Below are 24,631 nucleotides of genomic sequence, written 5' to 3'. Positions count from 1 at the left end.
ACATGACAGATATTTAAAAATTCTCAAGAATGGTTTTTAAAACATTACTAACAGACAGATATGCTTCAGAGAGTAGGATTAAATGATAGACAAATAAAAATTTAATGGCAGAGGACATGTTGGAAACAGGTGTTGAACCACATCCAAGATGGACTACACCAACGCATGGCCTCAATCCACTTATTCTCTCTGTATAAAAAAAAAACTTGAAATAGTTTGCTGACAGAACTAAATACATTTATTTTGTAGATGATGCTGATATCACATTGTATATGCTAATATGTGTTAAACAGGAGACAAAAAAAACATTCCCTGGTAGCACATATGCTGCTTTTAGTTTGATTTACTGGATTTGCTGGACTTACATCCTGCTAATTTATACGTGGAATCAAAAAGCTAAACTTAGGACATGTATAGATAGAAAAAAAGATTGCATTAACAGTATTATATAATCTATAATGTACGGGTGCAGGAATGTTTTTAAGACAAGCAGAATTGATGATATGAATCCCTCACAAATTGTCTATTAGCTTGTACAGGATTTTATTTTGATCTTTTCTCATTAATGTTAGCTCACAGGAAACAGCTGGACTACAAGTCACCATATGGGTGGACCAATGAATGTTGCATACATCCATGCTGTGGCACTGAGCGACAGCAGTTGTGTACAAACAGTACTGTGAAGCAGATTAACCATTTATTCAAGGAAGCAGCTGCATGCGGCGGCAGGAATGTCAGGGAGAACACTGTGGCCCTCATTGATCCTTTGTACAGTACTTAGGTCCCAGTTCATTACCAGTGGATAAAACTATCATCAGCCTGCAGTAAAGCTGCAGAGTTTGTCTCTTGTGGCTCCTGTTTGTACAACATGTCCAGAAATTCTAGTATTACTTAGAATGGTAATATTGGGTTTATATGTTGGGCAGACATGACTGTTTTAGGAGTCTACCAATGCTAATGTAAGAAACAGGTAGCACAACATTGTGAAACACTTCCATAGTGATGAGTGAGTTTTGAAAAGCTGTTAATCGAATAAAATCAATGACTATGATGACATGACTGACCTAAAACATGCCCTATCTCCATAAATGCAATCAGCTATCCTCACTGTTGATTGCATAATCCTAGATTATTTGTGACATCATCATTTGGATTTGACAGCAGTTAGAGTTTATTCTACTGAAGAACAACGGGATCCCCCTTTAGTTATCACACACTGTTAAAGGGTTCCTCTGGCAATGAATCAGAATGCCAAAATCAATAATGTGTTTCAAAAGTTTTTTTTACATGTCATGTTATCGTAGGTTTGATTGCTTTTTTGTGCATGTAAGAGGACTACAATGTCATAAAACACGTCTATGCTATTGTTTCATCACAGAAAACTCTTTTCTTGTACTGCCTGAAACTTTCTTTATGGACTTAAAAACATCACCATGAAGAACTGCTCAGTGGCCAGCTTTTCACACTCTTAAAGAATAAATGAGTGGCTGTGTTACACGCCATCACTTTTTATCAATCAGCTGACCAACTATAGCAGAATGGACCTCCTGGGAGGTGTCCTTAAAGAGACAGGAGCTTAAACTGGAGCATTTCAGATAGAGAGTGACAAGGGATTCTACAGCATTGTCCAGTATGACAGAAATAATGTGTGGTAATGTGATGTGACAATTAAGACATGTAAACCTATTCTGATGGATTCCAAAATAAAATGTTTACCGGTAGTCTGTAAGTAGGGATCATTTGGACTCTATAAACCATGTTTCAATACTTTCTCAGCACAAGACTCTGCCGTTTATTACTATGTATTTGGTTCTCTAGTGTGTATTCACAACACCAATATAATTCACGTGGAAACATATTACCCTGTGCTACGCTGTGGCTGGAAACGCTCAATAGTTTTTGTACAAACAAGCTCGATGGAACAGAGGAGATGGATATATCAGCCAAATCCTTGCTGGGTCTTTTTGTGAGATTCACCAATGTTATAAATACACAATATCAGCTGATTTTAAATTAAAGATGCAGAATTATATTCAACAACTTACCACCAGGTTTCCTATGACCATGACCAACATGAACACCAGGATGCAGAGAGGCTGCCCAGCCACCTCCATACAGTCCCACATGGTCTCGATCCACTCGCCGCACAACACTCTGAACACAATCAGGAAGGAGTGGAAGAAGTCCTTCATGTGCCAGCGAGGCAGCTGACAGTCAAAGGAGATCTTACACACACAGTCTTGGTAGTTCTTGCCAAATAGCTGCATGCCCACCACAGCGAATATGAAGACAATGATGGCCAGCACCAGTGTCAGGTTTCCCAGGGCTCCCACAGAGTTGCCGATGATCTTGATGAGAGTGTTGAGCGTCGGCCAGGACTTTGCCAACTTGAATACTCGTAACTAATGATAGGAACAATGTGAAGACAGAAAATAAAGTGAAATTAAATAACCTTTTCTAGAACTTCTGCACTGACTTCTTTAATTATACTTGAGAAATGTAAAAACAACTGGAAACCCAGACATTCTGTATGTTCATATATATATTTTCTGTGTTTTGCTTAAATCTCTTTACTCCCTCTATATAAAAAAAAAGCAAGGGTGATTTGGTGTATTTATATTAAGACAAAATTAGCAAGAAAAGTAGCTGAATAAAGAGAGTTTGAGATTTCCGTTACCAGTCTGAAAGATCGCAGGACAGACAGTCCATCTACGTTTGAGAGGCCCAACTCCATCAGACTGAGGCAGACAATGACGCCATCAAAGATGTTCCATCCCTGCTGAAAGTAGTAATAGGGGTCCAAGGCAATCAGTTTCAGTACCATCTCAGCAGTGAAGATCACTGTGAACACCTGAGAGAGAAAAACAAACAGAAATAATGAAAAAACTATGGTATTAGTTAAAAACAGAATCAAAACTGTTTATTTGAGTTAAGTTTAGATTATTTCATTCTTAAACTGAACTCAACAGTGCATTTATCTTTCATTAAATTGTTGGTTTTGAGGCTCCCATAAACAGTCCATCACCATTTTTTTTGTTTGTTTAATCTGCAGCTGTGCCCAGAGAATAAGAATAATTGGACATCAGGAAAAGTAAGACTAACCCTACTAGAATGTTGTGCCTATGAGCTTAGAGCCAGTTATTTATGTTAAGGACTTGGTAACGGGAGATGGAGACAAACAGAACTTCTTCAGAGGGTAGAGCCATACCTGCAAATGAACACTAATTATTAGTATTTTTAGATTACTGAGTTAAGTATAAAGATGTAGAAAGATGAATTTATCTTTGCAGCTACTCAAGTATCAAAAACTCCTCTAAATCTAAGAGAAAATACAAAAAAAAAAAAACTTATCAAAATGTCTTGTAGCAATGTGTAAAATGACAACTTTCCAGCAGGGGGATGTTCACTAAAAACTCCAAACCCCTCCAAAAGCACAACCTTTGACACAGCATAATCATTGCACCTCTAAAAAGAAAAAGAAAAAATACCCAGTGAAGAAATATATTGTCTGAATGAATGCCATTCTTGCTTCCTCTTCTGGGCACTCTCCAGTTCTCATCTACCACTCAAAGGCTCTTGGGAGAAGGAGTGTGAAACACGGGAAACTTTCCGACTCCTATCATTTAAAAGCTTCTTACCAGATTGCCCACTGAGAGCATGGTGTTGAACTCATCAGTCATGGGGTAGTGCTCCAGAGCCATGAAGAGGGTGTTCAGCACAATGCATATGGTGATACCTAGATCCAGGAAAGGATCCATCACCATTAACTTGACGTACTCCTTCAGCTTCAGCCACCAGGGGCTGCGGTCCCATATCAGATACTTCTTCGCAAAAGAGTACCAGCAAGGATGGCACTTTTGCCTTGATTCCTCCAGCTCTGAGAAGAGAAGCAAGAGAAACCAAAGTGAAATACTCATCTGCATGAGTTTCAAGAAAGCCCCTTTTGCTTGCCTTTTTCTCTTTTTTTTCCTGAAGCCCATAAATGTTCAAGTGTTTTATGCTAGTTTCAAACTAAAATGATTTAAAAGAGCAACATTTTAAGTAATAGTTTCAACAAACAGAAAATCAAATAAGGAGATGGATACCATTCTCATGTCTGTATGGCTAACTTTAAGCTACACCCAATTGCATAGGTTAGCAAAAAATGTGTAGATAGGAGAGGAGACCTTGCTCTTTCTCAATGTGACAACATCAGCTTACCAGGACTGCCAAATTAACTCATTTGTGTGTAAAAATGTATCTATTTAACTTGTCAAAAAGAGAACAAAACCACAGTGTAAAAACAAGCTTTCTTTTTAGGGAGATTTAAAGTTTGGGTGGCTCAAACTTTAGATATAACCAAGTAAGCCACATCGAGTCTTTGTGCTGAGCTGAAATAACTTCCTGTCGGTTAAAGGTTTTTGAAGTGGCCTTTTGGTAAATACATATGAGCAGTCAGCATCTCGCCTGCTGCACAGTTGTCAGAGCGCTCTCAGTTTGGAGAAGCAGGGAGAAATTCTGACTGGATGCTAAGCTAACTACTAAGACTGGGGTCGACAGAGAAGCAAAACTTTTGCATCAGACACTTGCTCACTTTGTAATTTTCTCAGTGGAGTAACATCTGTTGCACTGTGTTGTTGCATGCACAGTAGCTGCACAGCATGTCTTGCAGCTGATCAGCTGAGTTAATTATCTGAGTATTATCAGATTTGTGGTGGCCCCCCTTGTGAGTAGCTCCCCTGTCAGAAATGCTTCCTGCTTCTCCAAACTGAGAGTGCTCTTACTGTTGTTTACTGCAGGCACTGACACTGACTACCATCTTTAAAAAAATCACAAGGTTTAGCATTTAATAGATAAATATGAAAGTGGAGATTTTCTTGTTTTTAAACTCAAAAACAAAGAAAAAGAAAAAAACGATTTGCCAGAATTCGAAATATTTTTCCAGCTATTCTTTTAGATATCAAATGAACTCACCATCCATGGCATCACTAAGAAAGCTGACAGAGCTTAGGCCTCTTTTCCTGTGCACTAAAGAATGCTCCGTTGCAGTGGGGGAAGGTTGGAGAAGAGATCTGGGAGCTGTGTCCTCGGTAATGCTGGGCTTCTGGTACACAGAAAGTACCTAAAGAATCAAATACAATGCTGCATTTGTTTTTTTCATTTGTAAGGCTGATAATCAAAATCAAGTTTTTCTCCACCCTAATAAACAGATACATATATAATATATAATTTGCTTATTCAGGATGGTGTAATCTGACAAGTCGCACTCACTGTGTCCTCCCTGACTCTTTCCATGCTGTGAGCTGGCATGGATGTAGGGGTGAGCAGACCCATGGTGGTGACTCCATTCTGGTCCAGGGAGATGTTCAGTCGACCGTTGATATTGAGGCTGGGTGTGAAGACTTGGGAGCAATGGCTCCTAACACTACCCGTCCTCCTCTTCCAGGGCGTAGCCATTGAACTGGTGCGACTCCTGAAGACATCTCCATGAAAGCTGTACTCATCATCCCCAAACTCAGCTTCTGAGTTGTTACGAACACGGAAAGAGCTGAAGATACTGTTCTGGCTTCCTCTCCTGGTGCTGAGGGGGTGAGAAGAGAGCGTAGCCAGCAGAGGGTGGACTGGCAGGGGGGACAAAGGAGGCTACAGAAGGACACAAAGGTTGCATTAGCTGCTATGACCTATAGCATCAATTACGCTCTAGATTGTGTTTGCTGTACTGTACCACAGTATCATCCACAGGGTCCAGTTTCTCCTCAGCAGCTTCCCCTGGTGTTTCCTCAGACAGAGTCCTGTGGGATCTTCTTCTTCTGCTGCTATTGCGCCGTATGCTTTCTGTCTTTAGACAGAATGGAGACAGCTCTGGGGACAGAACTGAGTCTGTCTCCTGTGCTTGTCTTTTGGCTGCCAACTTTACACAAAAGGAAATCGTGTTACAGAAGATTAGTGTTATGTTTTGTCTTTAACTCGTAAGCATATACACAAATGTGAAAATCCTGCACATACTCTTTGCTCTCGTCTGAGATGCTCCAAGGCAAGCTGAAATTCCCTCTCTTTCTGCCAGGCCTCTGCAATGGTTGCCTGATTCTGCTCCTCGTAGGCCATGGCCACTACAGCCAGGATCAGGTTGACCAGGTAGAAGGAACCAAGGAAGATTACCAGCACAAAGAAAACCATATAGGTCTTCCCTGCTGAGCGCAGAGTCTGAGGAAAGCATGACATGAATCAGTGATAACAAATTCCCATCTTAAAAAAAACCTTCTCTAACAGCCAGAATTTGTATGGTTAGGAATGGCTATAACCAACAACAGAAAACCACATTAAATCCCTAGTTTTTCCATGAAATCATGGGAAAAGTAAATGAAATCCAATTTCGATTCTTAGATTTTACTTTAAAAAATTATTAAATAAAAAAAGATTTGGTCCTTAACAGCCCTTAGATGCAACCTCAGTTGAACAACAACACATGACATATTACACAGTGTCATTGTTTATTTCACTAAAACTAAGTCAAAATCAGCCAAGCGTTAGCTGTCAGACGGATGGCTTTGTGTGAAGTGACTCTAGAATACTTTGGTATACAGAGGAGTTCATGGTTGACTCAGTGGCTGCAAAGTGGCTGAATCCCATGGCTGCAGAACAAGCCCAAATCATCAGCCCTCCACCACCGTGCTGGACAATTGATGTGAGGTGTTTGTGCTGATATGCTGTGTTTAGTTTTTTTACCAAATGCGGTGCTGTGAATTATAATCAAACATCTCTACTTTGGTCTAAACAATCCAAAGGAAATTTGTTCTAGAAGTCTTGTGGTTTGTTCAGATGTAACTTTACAATCCTAAGCAATGCTGCCATGTTCTTTTCAGAAAGAGAATAGGCTTTGTTCTTCAGCCCTTCCAAACAAGCCATCTGAGCATTGAACAGTCTGACCTTCGGGTGAGCTTACTGGGACGTCCACTCCTGGGAAGATTGGCTTCTGCCTTGAATGTTTTCCACTTGTGAATAATCTTTTTCTTTGTAGAATGATGGATAAATAGTTTGGGAATGGCCTTATCACCCTCTGCAGATTGATGGGAAGCAACAATTGCATCTATGATTATTCTGGTGTCTTTCCTCCTTGGCATTGTGTTACCATACACCAGAATACTTCAGACCAGCAAACTGACCAAATTTCTGCTTTGATAGAGGTGCTCACACTGATGATGATCAGTTAATAATATGTACTTGATTAGCAGCACCTGACCACTACAGTACTTCCACTCTAATTTCCTTTCGAAGCAATAAGTATATACTTAGTTTCCCATTCTCTGCATTTTACTTGTTTTTTGTTGAATAAATATTGACACAGTGGACTACGTCATGCGTAGTTGTTTATCTTAGTTTGTGTTTACCTAATTTTAAGACCTAATAAGGACTGATATGTTAAACTTTAGAGTTGAAAAGCATACTTTCTTTTTCATATGACTCTATATAAAAATGTATTGAGTTTGACAACTATATAATGGTACCTGAAATATCAGTTAGATTCACTCATGGTCAAATGCATTTTAGAAAGTTGTGAGAATATAGAGGGTTTAAAAATATAACTATGAAGTTTGAGTAAAAAGTATGAATGAACTGCATTTATATAAAATATAGGCATATGATATGCAACCTAAACCGTGAGTGATTACAATAACTAAAATAGAGTGTCTTATAACCTGTTTAACTGTTAATATTGCTTAAGTTTAATATAACGTATTTGAGCTAAGTTGACTATGTAAAGAAAACTGGGATTGGGCCCAAATCTCTGAGGTTAAAATTGCACAGTATTGGTGGATAAAAACTAACATTCTAAAATTTCACCTGGTGAAACAGCTCTTCCCAGTAGTCTTGGGTCATCAGACGGAAAAGTGCCAGAAAGGCCCAGCCGAAGGTGTCAAAACTGGTGTAGCCATAGTTGGGATTCCTTCCTACTTTTAGGCAGTCAAATCCATCTGGACACTTCCTGTAATGCACATTGATTTAAGAGGCAGAAGACAGATTTTTGGACAACTGGACTGAATAATAAAGGCTGAGGACAGCTACATCAAGAGCAGCCAAGATAGATATAGCTTGTGCTAGCGTGCAAGCTCTTTTAAAAACGTCTCCAATATCTACATGTGGCCCTGCAGCTTTTGACCTTACAGAAGCAGATGAGACTGTAAATGTATGCACTGCTATCATCACCACTATTTCAACCGAAGAGGGCACTTGAAATATATCTCAGTGACAAGCACTAAAATACACCGCAGCAAAAGGGATTACGCTGAGCCAGATGGATGTCAAACTGCAGTACAAAAAATTTTCGGCAGGATGCCTTCATCCATGATCTTCATTGTGCGCATAGTGGCATTACAGAAAATATTTAAGTACAGCAGATGAGAACAAGCTGGACTGCCATGTCAATCAGAGTGTGGAATAATTTCATAATGGCTGGCAAACATCTGGGCGGGAGAGCACTGCTGTGAGAACAGCTGCGGATCTTACCACCCATCTGAGCAGGAATTCTGACTGATATCCAGCAGGGAGGACAGTGGAGGCTGCATGCAGCCAGAGACATCTTCCTGTCAGGCTGTCCCACTGCTTCACAGCTGCACCTGTCACTGATCTGATCACCTCTTTTATTCAATGACCAAACATACAGGATGATGATATGACACAATAGTTTGCACATTCAGTTTAGATCGATAGATAGATTACCTTTGTTGTTGGTGACCATTTGACCTTATTTATTGAACTTACCCACTATTTATAAAACAACGTCTTAGTTTTCAGTATTTCCTGTTGTTTTCAAAGGAATATCTGTCCATATGTGATATCTAAATAATGTGTAGATTAATCGATAATAAAAGCAACCTCTGCGCCTCTTTTCATTTCTATATAACGGCATAGCCTATCTATGGAAAACAGTGCCAACGTGAAAGGTATGAATTTCATTGCTGCTCATCAGTAGGCCTTTTAGCTTTGAGCAAATGAAAAAAAAAGCCCTATGGTCTGCTCTGGTCTGCTTCTTAGCTTTGCATCAGTTCTGCTAGTGTTTTCTTCAATTTCACATATAAGAGACAGAGAATAAAAAGAAAGCACGTCATTGGACAAAAAATGAGCGAAACCCCCCCCAGAGCAAAGGACAAGTCTTTTTCAGTATGTTGAAACTCTTTCATTTTGGCTGTGACAAACTGAAAGGCGCCGTTAAGACAACCAAAGAAATACAGATTTGTTGACAACGTTCGGATAGTTCACAACATAAAAATGTTTGAACAAAAAAAGGTGCTTTAAAGTTTGTAGTCTTGTTAAAGGCACCTATATCCTCATTTTCAGCAATCTGACATATTTTGCAACAATTGTGTGACAATATTGGCAAAATTCTCTCAAGTTGGTCGAGGTTTGTTTGGGAAAATCCAAAATCACAATGTATCCCAGCTAAAGACTGGTTGTTACTCAGATAACCTTTGCAACATTCTGTACAGGTTGATGATACCTCAGGGTGACATCAGGTATTTCTTTAAAAAAGGAAAACTGGGGAGGTGGTTGCACTTTAAGTCGGGAAGGCTGAAATGCATGTTAAAAACTTATAGGGACCACACTCCTCAGCTTCCCAGGGACAGAACACAGCTTGAGAAATTCCATGGATAGATGACTTTAGTTGATGTACACAAAGCACAAACCACATATATTGTTGTAATTTCTTCACGCACTGTTGCCTTTAAACAGCTACATTATTATGACATGAGACTCCTTTTGCAATTAGATGCTGTTGTAAAAACAAGGAACCTGTGTGAGTAATGTCCTCCAGGTTTCTATAGCAACTGAAGCCTGCCTTTGTATAAAGTCATCCAGAGTTAGTGCTCCTCAAGGAGTGTTGCTGTGAAACACATTCGCACGCACATTCAAATCACTTTACTTACTTACTTTACCTCATCCCAACCATTCTTTACACACATGGGAAGTGATTTCACATTGCCTGAAAATGAGTGGGAATCTGTGGCTTCCTGAAATAAAAACATTTGCGAACAATCAAAATGTGAGATACACGTTTGCAAGTCATCTTATGTAACCAAAGCAACGCTGCATTAAAGCTCTTTGCAACATGTTTGCATTTTTAAAATAATTATCTTTGTGGGCAAAACTTCAATTTCCTGCAGTTTGGACACAGAGCAGCAGAGGGACAGCTGCCTTTTCTTTTTCCTGACTAAGGCTAAAGCGATGGGTTTCCACGCTTGCATCAGTCAAGGGCAAAAATTGAAAACATCTATACAATCAGTAATAATCCTTAATGCACAGTGGCTTTAAGATGTGAGAGGATAAGCGTTTTTGCCTGAACTCTACAGTAGAAGCGATGAAAAACAGCCTGGACCTTTGAGCAAATCGTTTATCACAAACTTGTTGACGGGGCTGAAAATATCATTTGAATATGCATGGGTGTGTGCATGCGTGCCCTGTTGCATCTGTGTGTGTTTGTGTGTCTGTGTGCAACAGCGTGTGTCATCATAACGTACCCAAAGCTTTAATTTGGAAATCTACTCAGGGATTACTTGTTGGAATACACTCAAAAGATTAAGCATCCTCTATGTTTTACGTCCTCCATCCTGACCTGCTTAGTATCTTGCCCGTCTCCACAGCAAGCCTCAGAAAGTTTCATATAAAAAAGTTAAAAGTCTGCTTCAATCATTGCAAACAAACACATACGCTTCCTTATGGCAACCTTAAGGTATGACCTGGCAACCATGTCACTTGATGTCAATTGATGTCACTCTTCATTTGGCAACAGTAAAAAAGATTAAATGCAATAAACACCATATTAGTAGTGATGATGCAGCAATGTTGAAATCAAAAGCAGACAACTGGATTAATTCTCTGTCATTTTTCAAAGAGCTCATTAGACAATGTAAAGGGTTAAACACAAGGAGAATTGAGAGAATTGACAATGAGGTCTTTAAGCTCCAAAAATAGCTGAAAAACTAAAGTTCAGCTGCAGGTGGAACAGCTGCACAGGTCATAAAAGTAATCTGATCTTACTAACCTACTATATAGAGGAGTATATGACATCACTTCCTCCTGAACGCCCTCAAATGTATCCTCTTTTCACTCTGACTTTATCACAAATTACTGGCTCAGATTTGACTTCTTGAGAGATTAAGTTCCTGTGTTTTTGGAGGAGAGGTTACTGAATGGGATTAAAAACTACAGAGCGGCTGCTCTCCGATGGATGACTGTGACTGACTGGCTCCATCTTGTATGTACAAGAAAAAAAAAAGAAGAAAAAAACAATTTGGTTTGTCCCTTGGCTGGTCTGTCTGTGGAAAAGACAGCTGTGGCAGCCATGTCATCCTTTTCTATTAAACATCAACAACAAAACCTACCCACACACACACATATTTCTTGTTTCTTTTATCACTAAAACAGGATTACTACGATTGCCTTTTTTAAGAGAAAAACAATACTGTGAATTCTTGTAATGGCAAAATAAAGTAGCATATTCAGCACCACACACTCCACAAATGTACAATGACCTCTCTGCTGTCTGCAGAGGAAAATTATGTCTGCAGAGAGGGAGGGGACACCAAGCTTTCCTGCACACACATAATATCATCACAAACTTTCTTTTTTTCATCCATTACCATGTCATATTAATAAGAGCACCTAATAGATGTCATTTGTTGAAGCTGCAGGATTTCAGATTCACACAGATGTGCTTTTGGCTCGTACTGTTGTGCTTGTTTCGAAAGCATTTGGATTTACAGGATTATTCCGTGCATAGTAGCAATATTTTGATGTTTTCACACTGTATATTTGATTAGGAGCAAAGCCCATCACTTCACTAGAAATACATCATCTATGCATCAACATATACACTAACTGACATCTCATCTGGGACAGCAACTGTAGAACTGCTAAGACTTAAGACTGGCTGTTTGGTTTATTTCAAATGAGTTCCACCTTGTAAGACAAAAGCAGGTTGATCAATAGTTGTGGCTTGAAGGCACCACTCAAGTATCTCATCTAAACAATGACAGAAATTCCGTCAAAATGGACCTGGTAGATGCAAGTTAACCTAATCATGTCATAGAGCTTTTCAGACGATGAAATCTCCAAAGACCCCACTCTCCAGCTGGCAACTCAGCATTTCTGAGTAAAAGGTTCCAGTGGAGCTCGAGTGATAATCCTCACCACATGACATCTTGTAGCCTCTCTCACACTACACCCGTTCCTCTGATAAGATCATTCCTCAATACATCCCTCTGAAGTGTCACGCTGAATATTTAAAGCAGACAGGAGATCATTTGTTGCTGTGTGTTTTTTGTACAGAGACTGGCGTTAAAACTTGCCTATCCTATTGTACACTTGACATGTATGGGATCAAAAGCCATTAAATGGTACACATTTAGATGTCATGTAATATCCTGCAGCCGATAAACAAGTGGAGCAAACATTCACTTACCCTGCATCATTTCCGTATCCACATATTAAGGCATCCTTTGCTCCTTCAACTTTGTAAAAATTATCTAAAGAAAGAGGAGCAACAAGTTTAAGTCTAAGCTTATTAGATCACGTAGATGTTATAATATTCAGAGCACTGCACATGTGTGAAATGCTTTCTCAACAGCTGTTTCATCTGACCTTCATTACTCAGGAAGTCTGCAGGTGAGCTCCAGGTTCTGTTGTTGCAGATGAAGGATGTGTTGGGGCTATACGAGGAGTTGATGCAGTGCCCGAGGCTGCGGACACACTTCTGTCGCAGGAGCCCCATGAAGAGTTGCAGGCCAATCAGGGCAAATACACTGAGACAGAAAACGGTCAGGATCATCACGTCGGCCAGCTTCTTCACGGACTGGATCAGAGCGCCGACAATGGTCTTCAGGCCTTGATGGAGCAGGAAAAAAATGAATGCATTCATTTGTATTCCATTTCGACATAACTGGAAACAAGACAGGAAACAGAGAAATGACCCAGTGGTTGTTTTACCTGGAATAACTGAGATGGTTTTCAGTGCTCGCAGTACTCTGAAGGTTCTTAACGCAGAGACATTTCCAAGATCAACAAATTCTGTGACATAGCTGGAATTTGGTACAAAAAGCAGGGAGATTTTTCTGTCAGAAGGTTAAAGGTCAAAGGTTCAAAGGTTACATGAATACATACTTGAAGGTACACTCATCATGTTGTCGGACAGAAATTTAATAATGTCATAGTATTCCAAAGAAAATTTATTTCATAGCTTCCTTGTTTCATCACCCGTACATATGTACAACAGTGAGTAAAAGTATTGTAAAATTAAATACTTAGGTCCCAGAGAACGTGTCAAGGACAATACTTTACTCTGAATATAGATAAATGAACGAATAAGTACATTTTTAGCCACTTAGGACTACAATTGAAAATCACTGGAATATCATTATCACCATTCTGGTTATGATTCTTCATATTGATTCCGATTCTAATTGGTTCTTACTTCCTCTTTTAGCTTTGATTTTGGTCTGCGAAAAATGTAGCTTTAGCTGCTCATCCAGTTTTTACCAGTGAGTCATAAACTTTGTCTGCCTGCTGTTTCAGGATGGGACATAGAGTTTTATCTCAAAGCATTTTTGGTGAAATCTTCTTCCTTATTGCTTCCCAAAGTAATGTTACAGCCATCGGTGAACCAAAACTGTCTATTTTCAGCTTAGATTTGGTTGATCATTTTCTGTGGCTTCTTCACCTCTCACCTACAAAGAGCAACATGATTTAGTGACAACAAAACAATGTGTTTGGTACCTGTTGGATGAAATGACAAATGACTTACCTGACTGAACTATAATTAATCAAAAATCAATTAATCGAGGAGAGTTATGACTGCTTTTATTGTGTCTATGTCTGGTTAAAGCAGTTTTGTCTTGCTGTTTTCAAACAAAGTGAACGTTCCATCAGGTTGATTGTCTCAGACAATCCAACAGCATGGAGAGGTCATCCATCTAATCTGCCACCTGCACCACACCTACTGAGTCATTTCACACAGCTCTGTAGCCTTTACTAAAGGCTTGCTGCTCACAGCTATTCAAATAACCACAAAACATTTATCTTTTGTATTCATCTTTACTGGTAACAACGGGTTCATGGTGACGATGACATAACTGAGAAATTTCTCAGGATTTTCTCTTTTATGCTATCAGTACAGGCTGCACATAAACAGCCTTCAAGACAGACAGCAAATTCTGAAATATGGTGACATTCTTTTTTCAGCTGTTTCTCTGGGTATTTCCAAGCACACACAACATTGCAACGTAGCCTCACCTGGGGTTAAAAGACTGCAAAAGAGACAGATTATGGATTATGAATGATATTGCTACTCACGCCATGACAATGACAATGAAGTCCAGCCAGTTCCACGGGTCTCTCAAGAATGTGAACGGCACGATGCAGAATCCTCTCGCAAATATCTTTATTACCGACTCAAAAGTGTAAATGCCAGTGAATGTGTACCTGGAAAATATCGATGACAGAATGTGCAGCTTTAGCTCTGAATTTGATGTTGCACAGGAACAAAGCTTAGCTTTAAAATGAATCACAACAGTAACAGCAAGGCCTGATGTAAAATTACAAAATGATTTGCAGAAATATAACAATGGGGGACTGATGCACTCGCAGATTACGTGCAAAATATGGAGTGACATGTTGAAGCAGTTTGAGACAACAAAGATCCAAGTGTAAGCAAAGCTACCCCCAGGAGCCACTTTTCTTTTCAGTCTTCAAGCTAAGCTGAGTCATTTAGGATGCTGCCTAAAATGCTGTAGAAGATTGGAGCTCAGGAGGTGAGGTGGTTGCTCTTCAACTGCAGGACTGCTGTTGCAATCCCCAACTGCTCTAGTCAACAAGTATCCTCAAGCCCATGATGCATCCCAATGTTTTTATTGCTTTGAAGTCAATAAGTTGATTGGAAAAAAAAAAGCGTATGCTACATGAATGCGAAGTAATTCTTGTATTTAGGGTTAAGATGGATCTTGGAAGTGTAACAGTGACATGGCGGTTAGTACTGTCCCTGCAAAGCAAGAAAGTCCAAGGTTTGAATCGTATTTCTTTGTGGAATTTGCATGTTTGCCTTGTTCCTGCATGGGTTGTCTACTTGTACTCTGGTTTTCATCCCACAGTCCAAAAACATGCATATGAAGCTAATTGACTGTAGATATGAGCGTGCATGGCCCGTCTTGACCTGGTGAACTGTTTAGGTTATACCTTGTCTCTCAACCTGTGACTGCTTTAACCCCCCTAACGCCTGTAGCTCCAGAAGTAGAGTGGTCATCCCTCGAATTTTGTCTTCAACTGATTATATTGTTAAAATTATTTAAAAAAATCAATACTATCTATTTCTATTTACATCCTGAGCAAGAAGCATTTTCATTCATCAGAAGTGAATTACACAAGCTGCAAAAAGAAAATTACAAAAGCCTCTGTGTCTGCAGACAGAATATTGCATGCTAGTGAGACCCACTGATGCCGAACATCATGCACAGAACGAAACTTCTCAAGATGTTTTAAATGCTTTTTTTTCCATTCCACAGCACATTTTTTTCTGCAGCATGCAAAGTGGCGTTTCATGTGCCGTAAACATCACATGCATTATATACTTACATGTCAACTACTTCTTCAGTAGTCACTAATAAAGCAACAAACCCCAGCAAACTCCATATTAGAACACATGTACCACAGTTTAGGATCCGATAACAGCTTAAGAACTGCGAAAAGGTATTTACTTACTCCAGATATTTGGTCCACGTTGGCGGATCAGACATGGCCATGAAGAAACAGTTTGTCAGTATAGTGAACATTATGAAATAGCTGAACAATGTGGAAAGGGTTAAGGAAAGTACAATGCAACAATTTTACTGTCAAATAACTTGTACTTATGATATAATCCCTTGAAATACGGCCAATAGGCTCAACATTGACCAAATAACCTCACGTTACTATAGTAAATACAAATGAAGCAAATGAGCAAACCCTATTTTTTAGAAAGTGTGTAAAATGTAACTAAAAACAAATGCAATGATCTATAAATCCCACAAGATAATGATTTATTCCCAACAGAACACAGAAAACATCAAATGTTCAAAGTGAGGCAAATTTTACTACTTCATGAAAAATGTCCCTTCTCTTGGACAACATTCCTTTAAAATAGGCTGAGGCAAAGCAGAAAACTTTCCTGTGGTCAGAGCAATTGATATATAAAACTATTTTGGAAATCATGCACACAAAGAAGGAGGAAAATCATCCAGCTTGTTATCGGCGCTTAGTTGAAAAGCTTGCGTCTTTGATGGCATGGGGATGCTAAAGAAGTGAAAACGTGCACACGAGCAGCTAGAATCCTGTATCATAGAAGAATGGAGCAACATTCCTCTCCCAAAGGTCAGACAGCTGGTCTCCTCAGTTCCCAGGTGTTTACAGACTGTTGTTAGAAAGAAGAGAAGCTGCTACACAGTGGTAAACATGACCATGTCCAATTATCTCGTATTTTTCATGAGCTCGTCAAAAGTCTCCCTCTCAGCATTTTATGTTTTCTGTGTTCTGTTGTGAATACAATATTGGTATATAAGATTTGCAAATCATTGCATTATTTTTCCATTTACACTTTACACAACATCTTTAACATTTTTGGAAAATTCTGAATACGGTTAAGAACTGTTTTGAAAAAGTGCTTGAATGTTGGAAATATTCGATAAAGATGTATGCTATTGATCAATATTCCAAATCTGACTGTATTACATGTAAGGAATGAAATCTAAACTTTTCATCTTATGAAGCTGAAATAACGGCAGGAACTTCTAGTCCCTCTAAAGACAACTGATTCACAATTTAAACTTCATATCATCTCAGACTTAAAAACTGTTCAAAAATATCTGACTGTCTTAATATAACTGTTTAAAAAATTGTATTATGTCTACTCCAGGATAAATATAGAGTGCATACATAAACACAATACCATCTTTCAACAAACTAAACAAAGGCTTGTTTGACACTCGGTAATCAAAAAGGATATGAATGGACTAAAATTTTAATGGAAATTGATCTGATGAAGTGAAATGGACTCAGTATGTAAAGTGCAGATGTGGCACTGAATCTGAAGATGGCCTTCCCTTTGTTAAGTACTATAAAAGTCTGCAAAGGAAACAGAAACAAAAACATTGATTATCGTAAAGAAATATCACATCACACTATATAAATACATTCCTCTGTTATGTAAAGATACTTTTTTTTTCTGTCCTGCAGGGAAACTCAACAGCAGCTCTGAGCAGATGTTCGGCTGTTTCTTTACTAAGCAGGGATGACAATATAGCTGCAGTGTTGAGTCAGTCTCTCTGTTTGCCATCTGTGTTAACTTCCACTTCCAGCTAGGGAGGCCAGTTGAGATAATGGAGGCAACTCCAAAGCAGGCTGACTGTTTCCACAACAGATGTGGCATTTATTTAAATATTTTTTCCGTCTTTGGATAATCCTCCCATCCAGCAGAGCATCACATGCCAAAACAAAGAGACCCTGAGAATGGCTGCCATGTCCTTTTTTTATCTCTCCGTTAATGGGCGGCAGCCTGATCTACCAGCTCTGCAAATCAAAACTTGTTAATCCTATTTCTGCATCCACTAGAGAGCTAAAGAGATGCATTCGCACGGCCCATGTCTCAGCAAGCGGCTCCAAACAACCGCTTAGGACATTCAATGACAACTTCAGCTAATTTGGAGGATCACTATCATATAATGTTCACAAGTCCAAAGAAAAGTTGTATGTATATCATTCAACATGTCGGAAAAAAGAAAAAATAACAACAACAATCAAGCTGTATAATAGCAACCTCAACAGTTTTTAGATGCAGTTCTTTAAATGTGGGTAAAATGATTTGTCGGAACTATACATCAAAGCTTACTTGATGCTTTTCTGTAAACACTAACGCTCAAAGTAATCCATTATCTTGAATTATTTTTAAAATGATAACAAATTAAATTAATTTTTTAATTTAATTTAATTTAATTTTTTATGTTAGTTAAACAAGGTAATGTTCGTGTAAAGGAGATAATAGGAGAGTATTCATCAGGTTTATGTGAGCATTATCAGGCTGACACATGCAATCCTGGATTGTAATAAGTCTGATCAAGGAAGACTGAGGCAATACTTTGTGTTTAATAGCAAAGGCTGTGGACATTTGCTTAAATATCAAGCATGTTCTGTCATGTTATGTAGCTGTGAGTTTGTTCGATATGAAACAATCAGCCCAGTCTTACAAGAATTTGCATTACAGATGTGTTTGTACAAAATGCAGCAGTGTCACAAGTTTTTCTTTTCCTGTTTTTTATGTAAAGGTTAAAGGGCATCAATAAATTTCCTTTCCATTACATGTTGTGAAGACATAAAAACACACACCAACACCATTTAAGCTATTCCGCAAGTTCTGTCTCCCACACAAAAGCTCTCACCCTCTGGTTCTTGTAGTAAAATGGATCAATGTCTTCCAGAGGCACCCCAACAAGCTCTGTAGGGATGTCGCCAAAGATGCGTGGCAGCTGCTTGCCTGCCTCCAGGTCGATCCTGGGTTTGGGTGGCTCTTGGTTCCTCTGAGCCTCGTGGCCATCCTTGGAGCTCTTGGCCTGCTCCTCCGCAATCCGCCGCTCCATGGCAGCCAGGGATTCGCGAGTGAACCGCCGCAAGCCATCAGGACCCGTTGGTAACAGCATGGCTGCCATCTTTTCATCCTGATTGTTCTGTACTAGAATTTACTCACAGCTGCGGGGGGGAGACAGAAGTGGATGCGGTGAAAAGGGAAAGATGGAATAAGGTGAGAAAATTCATGAAAATAAATGGTGAGTTCAAGCTTGCACACTTGTGAAAATCAGGGATGTAGATTCTTGGATTTCTTCTGTCAAATTACCAACCAGCTCAACTTTGACCAACATCTTGTTTGCATCAGTTGTTGGCATGACTGATTTCAAAGCCCTCTGCTTTTGTCCACAATTTAGATTAACAGTGGATTGATGTCAACCAGTGGAGCAAAGTGTTTACAAGGACAAAGCTGGCCTGAGCTCATGTGGATGTAATGTAGAGCTACTTTGCTTTCGGCACAAATTTGATTGTGGTTGATGTTACCAGACTTTAGCCGGGGACACTGGGGTTCGTCTGGTGTCAGTACAGTACTTTTTTAGATGGCGGTCTAAAGAAATACTGTTGTTCAGCTGGGTTTAAGCAACAAAGCTACTTAGCAAAGTCCAGAACAATGATTCTGAATTTTGGGAAAGTGACCCCCAAGGGAGTCGGAGGTTTATGTTGTTGGGGTTCGACAGATGGTTGTAGACAAAAGACTAGATAGAATAAAGATAAGTTATTTTACACTGGGGAATGGATTATACATTACATCACTGTTTTCAGTGATGCACTTTGAGTCAGAATAGATTTTATTCAATGTTTCAGTGTAAAAGTGAGCATGTACATGTCTCTGATATGTGGGGTTCTGGACCAATAACCTAACTCAAAGGGGGCTTGTGTGTTTCAAAAAGTTGAGAACCACTAGTCTGGGAAAGGATTGTTGTTTGGGCTCACACTAACAATTTCAAAACATCCAGCACATCATAGAAAGGTTCCCCTTACATCCACCGTTGTTGCCTGGGAGACAAGCCCCCATGTGTTTAAAGCTTCTGTGAGAATTTGGCCAATTCTGACTCCAGCATTCATGATTCAAGCAAATAGTAGCTGATTTTAGTCTGAGAGACTGAAAGAAAAACTGATACGGTCTCATTTTCAAGAAACAAAAAGGAATGCAAAGTAGTGTCAGAGTGATTTAATTCTGAATGTACTGACTTCCACCAGTACATGAAGGAGTTTCTGTGGAAATTTAGAATAATGCATATTGTAATAATCAATAATGCACTGATCAAGTTCAGTGACACCATTAGAATTCATCAACACAGCAATCAAGAAATAGAAATAAAAGCCAAACAATCCTATCAAGAATGAATTAATATAGTGTTTATCAAGGAACTGCATGTATCTCCATGTGAGATTTTTTTTTCTTTTTTCTAAATACTCGAGTCAAATGTTTGATTGCCTCTTAGTTTTTTTAACGGAGACTGTGCTGAAGGGGGCTCCAGAGGCAAATCTAAACCAAATGGCTCAGTCAAACTGAACTCTGAGTTAGATGGATTTAAGTCAGAGGTTTTTTACCAGCTCTACTTTAATAATGGCACACTTCATGCTCCTGAAAAGAGGGAATCTTGGACAACCAGCTACCGATGGTCACAGTGTTTCCTAGAAGCCAAAATGACCTTCTGATGTTAATGGAATGTGTTCATGGGGACACAGAATGAAGCTCCTTTCTGTCCAAACATTACTCGATGCCAGTTTGTCCCTCCAAATTCTAATGCTTTCTAATCAAGGCCACATTCACTCATTCAATCTAACCTGTGCTCACCACTGTCACTAGAAATAAAAATGCTTGTCAAGTGAAGTTTGATGCGGCATCTTCAATTACTCAGATATTAATTGTGACCACTAGCTGAGTATAAACAAAATATAAGTGTTTACAGCCTAATTTCCACATTCTAATACCACAAATGGTACTACCTCCAGTAGGGGTCCTTAAGCAAGACCCCCTTACCTGTAAGTTGCAGTGTTTCCTAAAAAAAGAAATGGGATGTCCCTTGAGTTCATATGCGTGTAAAGGCAGATGAGCAAATACTCTTGGCAATAGTGTATTTTTTAGAAAAGAAACAATATCTAAAGTGATCTACTGATTATATAGTGGAATATGACCTACTGATGAAAGTAACGTGGAATCAAGATTTTAATAAATTCCTTTTTTGCTGTTGTAATAATTTCCATTATTCTTCCACACTGGTTACACTGTGTCTCTAAAACTGAATTAGAGCTTGAGTTTCCAGTACTGTGACCAGTTTTTAGTGATTCCAGTTTTTAGTGTTTCACTTCACTGCATCAAAGAATGACAGATTATTTGTGATAGAGAAGTATTATTACATTTTGAGCTGACAGAATTACAAAGTGTGTTCAATCCAAAGTCTAAATATGGCACATCTGCATCATTCTCATAGGTAAACTCTATGGATGGACTTTTAAGGCAATTTGCTCAAGAGGAAGAGGAAGTGCAAAAGAACTATACATACATTTCAAACCACTTAAAACTTTCTATTGGATGTGTAAAAATCTCAAGTCTACGATAAGCACATCTGCTTTTGTTGTTATTGCTTTTGTTGTTACATTTCTATGGACTAAGCTTAAAACAGTTTGCATGTCATCTGTTCACACACCAAAGCGACTATCTAATCTCAATAAAGACAAAACTAAAGGGCTTTCTGCTAACAAAAATTCACTCCCTTATTTGATCCAGTGACAGTGTAATATTTTAAAACTCGGAGAGCTTTCCAAAAAGAGGATTACATTTCCATGTTCCCCCTTTGACAGAGAACTACCACTGCATCCTTTAAATATCACCTCATTCTGAGTCTTCCATCTCCTCCTGTCCTGAAATGCATTGATCCCTTCACACATCCAGCTAGACGCTAGTTATCTGCTTTCTCTTGATCTGCTTGTTTGGCCCTCGTCAATCTCAGATCAGCTCGTCTGATACAATAAACCCATTGCTTTCCAATTTGCAGTCACAATGAGGTTGAGGCTTGCATGCAAAGTCATAAAGCAGATAAACCAGGTTCAGAGCAATGTCATATCTCTGTCAAAACAATCTGAGAAACACGGCATTTCTTTTATAAAAGGAGTGATACATATACTAAAAGCTTTTGTAATGACCCAGTCTGTTGACTACACAACTGAACTGTAAAATTAATCTACATTTAAATGCATGGAGAGAAAATCTGCCCGAATGCACAGGGCTGTTTTGCATGCCAGCTCACTTGCAGGAGGAAATAACAGGAAAAAAAGGTACTTTAGTTCAAATTTAATTCCCATAACAGCCAGATGTGACATGATCATCAGCACCACAAATAATGAAGATGATTAGAATGAAAGTAGAGCAGAGCTCATGATCTGCACATGCATGAGCAGCCACACACAATGTGATAAGGGTTCTGTAATGTGACTAGTTTATATGATCAGAACTGAAAACTGAAATGTAAGTATGCTAGTTACTGATAAGAAATTAGCTTAGCAGTATTCAGTTATTTCTCGTCAGATATCATTTTACAGTGTACGGTGCAGACAACAGTAAACTGTGCAGCTGTGGTTCAGGAGGAGGACAGTGGTTCGATTCCCGGCCCCCAGACCAGTTGTTCAAGTGTCCGTCGGCAAAACTCTGATCCTCATGTTGACTCCAGTGTGTTGGATTTTGAATGTGTGCCACTGAGAAAAAAGCACTGAGTAGTCAGTAATACCGTAGACCAAAAGAAGGAGGAAGTGTTAATGCAGGATATCATTTAAAATGATGATTTGTTGCAATTTTTTACTTTAACATCAATGATATACAAGTTTACTGATCTGCTTTTGATGGAGATTAACAAGTCCTGAAGAGTAAACCAGCAGTTTAGTTACTTTAGAATCACCAGGCGTTTATCTATATACAAAAAATAAACCTCATTGTTGGTTACATAACTAAAGTTTGATTCATACAACGCTGTTGCTTGATGATTTAAAGCTTTAATGTTTTAAATGCACATGAAAATCTGTTACATTCAAGCCCACTCTGAACAAGAACCCACAACACGGACTCATTCTGTCAGCCTCAGGTAATGTGTAATGGCACATGATGCGTTCTTCATCAGCCACTAATGACTGGAGCTTAAGAGGGGAGGGCTACAGCAAGACCGACGAGGGAAAAACCCAGGAGGCACCTGAGAAAGATTTCTGGTGCTCCAGATAAGAAGGGAAAAGATGTCACTGAGAAGAAACTCATGGACATGAGGACAAACTTTATGAACATTTCTCAGCCTTGTTTTGTTTACTATGATCAAACGTACAGCCAGAAAGCTCCACAATGACAGTCATGATACTTATTGGGGTCTCACTCTGATACAAAAGTAATAAGGAGAACATAACCCAGAACTCTCATTACTGAATGAAAGATCTGCCTCCATAACTATGATAACTTTTAAAGAAAACTAAAAAATCCCTGACAAATAATACAAGATCTATGAGTAAACTCAACAAAGTGAAATACAAAAACTGTTGTTTGGTACCAAATGGTGATTAATAGTGTCTTCTGACCCTCATATACAGCACAGGTAGGAACTACAATAAGTCCTTAAATAAATATTAGAAGAGATAACCGATCCTTCAGTCAAAAAAGGAGCCTCTCTCTTTGTTATTTGGGATGTTGAAAACTGTTATCTGGGATATTTACATCTTGGACTCTGATGCTTCTGAAAAGCAAAAATGTTGATATTTTCCTTGAAAAGAGGAGATTTCTGATTATGAATAAGTCGGCTAGAAAGTTTTTCAATTTCTGTGGTTGGTATTATATTCATAGATACATAAAAAACACATCTAAACAAGATGACTACATAGATACTGAAATGCTTGAGATAAAGTTTAAGGTGGAAATGACACTAAGACTTTGACAAAAGACAACACTTCACTGAAATAAAAACAGTTCTTAAAAGTTTATCTGTTTTGCAGTAATGGTGGCAGAAATTTCTGGGAGAAGTTACAACAGACAGCGAAATATCACGGAATGAGAGGAGCTATGAACTGGACTGCTCTCAGAGCTCTGGTCTCATGTGCCCTGGAAGGATGCATCTCGCCCCCTTCCCACTCAAACAGTTTCCACACAGTTTATCTAACACGGAGCAGGTTTGATAAGCAACAACACTGAGGCACTTCTGTAAACAATCAAGATGGCTGCTGGTAATGGCTAATGTTCTGGATATCATACTTTCACACATCACTGCAGTCTCTACAGATTTTTTCATCCCTCAGTGCTGCGTCGCACATTTCACTGCTCTGAGCGACGCATTAGTATTAAAAATAAAAAAGAGATCTTCTAAGAGTTTTAGGCCTGTGGACTGGATTTCTGGTCTATTCTGCTGGAGGTGCAGCATTTAGCATTTACCAAAGACAAGAGGCAGGCGTAATCCAAACTCACGTTTTTTCTTTTTGTCATCCTCAGACACCATATGCCCACTGATAAATTCAAATTAGACTAAAAAAGAATATATGATCACATAAAGCACTAGGCCATTCTATCATCCAGCGCACCCCCCCCCCCCCCCCCCGTAAACCCTTTGATTTGATTGATAATAAGGTGGTACAGCTCTGTGTTTCTGTTATGTTGCCATTTTCTATCTCTGAAACATTAAATGTTTGTATTATGTGGACAACAGACTATGCTTTTGCTCTGTATTTACAGTCACCATCCATTAAAGACAACTTTGTCTGCCATTTCATTCCTGACCCTGAATCCATGAAAGATTCTCCTTATGACATCACAAATCAAACTCCATCATTTTCTCCGGGACCTCCTGCCCTGAATGTCTTAGCTGTTTCCTTGCTCCAGCCCACATGACTCAAATAAATGGCTCGTCAACCTTGCCATCAAGTTCAGCAGAAGCCAAATATCGGCCCCTTGGTTTAATTCTGGTGTTAGACTGCTTGCAGGAACATCACACTAAATATAGAGTATATATAATCTTAGTGTGCACCTGAAACTATGCACAGCCCAGCA

The 24,631-nt window shown here is 39.0% G+C and overlaps 1 protein-coding gene across 1 annotated transcript in view; it reads right to left on the bottom strand.

Annotated features, from left to right (window-relative positions):
• The window catches only part of LOC140268219 (sodium channel protein type 5 subunit alpha-like), a 32,007-nt gene extending 13,309 nt beyond the window's left edge, over positions 1-18,698 (bottom strand). The window contains exons 1-15 of the mRNA XM_072362988.1: positions 18,432-18,698; positions 17,003-17,121; positions 15,724-15,813; positions 14,323-14,451; positions 12,961-13,052; positions 12,616-12,858; positions 12,437-12,500; positions 7,822-7,963; positions 5,986-6,183; positions 5,708-5,890; positions 5,251-5,622; positions 4,954-5,083; positions 3,639-3,877; positions 2,678-2,851; positions 2,046-2,402 (exon numbers count right to left, since the gene is read on the bottom strand). Coding sequence (XP_072219089.1) covers positions 2,046-2,402; positions 2,678-2,851; positions 3,639-3,877; positions 4,954-5,083; positions 5,251-5,622; positions 5,708-5,890; positions 5,986-6,183; positions 7,822-7,963; positions 12,437-12,500; positions 12,616-12,858; positions 12,961-13,052; positions 14,323-14,451; positions 15,724-15,813; positions 17,003-17,121; positions 18,432-18,698 — 2,799 coding nt within the window. The remainder of the gene's footprint in view (positions 1-2,045; positions 2,403-2,677; positions 2,852-3,638; positions 3,878-4,953; positions 5,084-5,250; positions 5,623-5,707; positions 5,891-5,985; positions 6,184-7,821; positions 7,964-12,436; positions 12,501-12,615; positions 12,859-12,960; positions 13,053-14,322; positions 14,452-15,723; positions 15,814-17,002; positions 17,122-18,431) is intronic.
• Positions 18,699-24,631: the final 5,933 nt, after the last annotated feature.

This window comes from Leuresthes tenuis, unplaced genomic scaffold, assembly GCF_036924035.1.
Source record: "Leuresthes tenuis unplaced genomic scaffold, fLeuTen1.0.hap1 SCAF_14, whole genome shotgun sequence".
NCBI lineage: Eukaryota > Metazoa > Chordata > Actinopteri > Atheriniformes > Atherinopsidae > Leuresthes > Leuresthes tenuis.
Note: the sequence above shows the minus strand (reverse complement) of the source record. Positions and strands in the feature narration are given on the sequence as shown.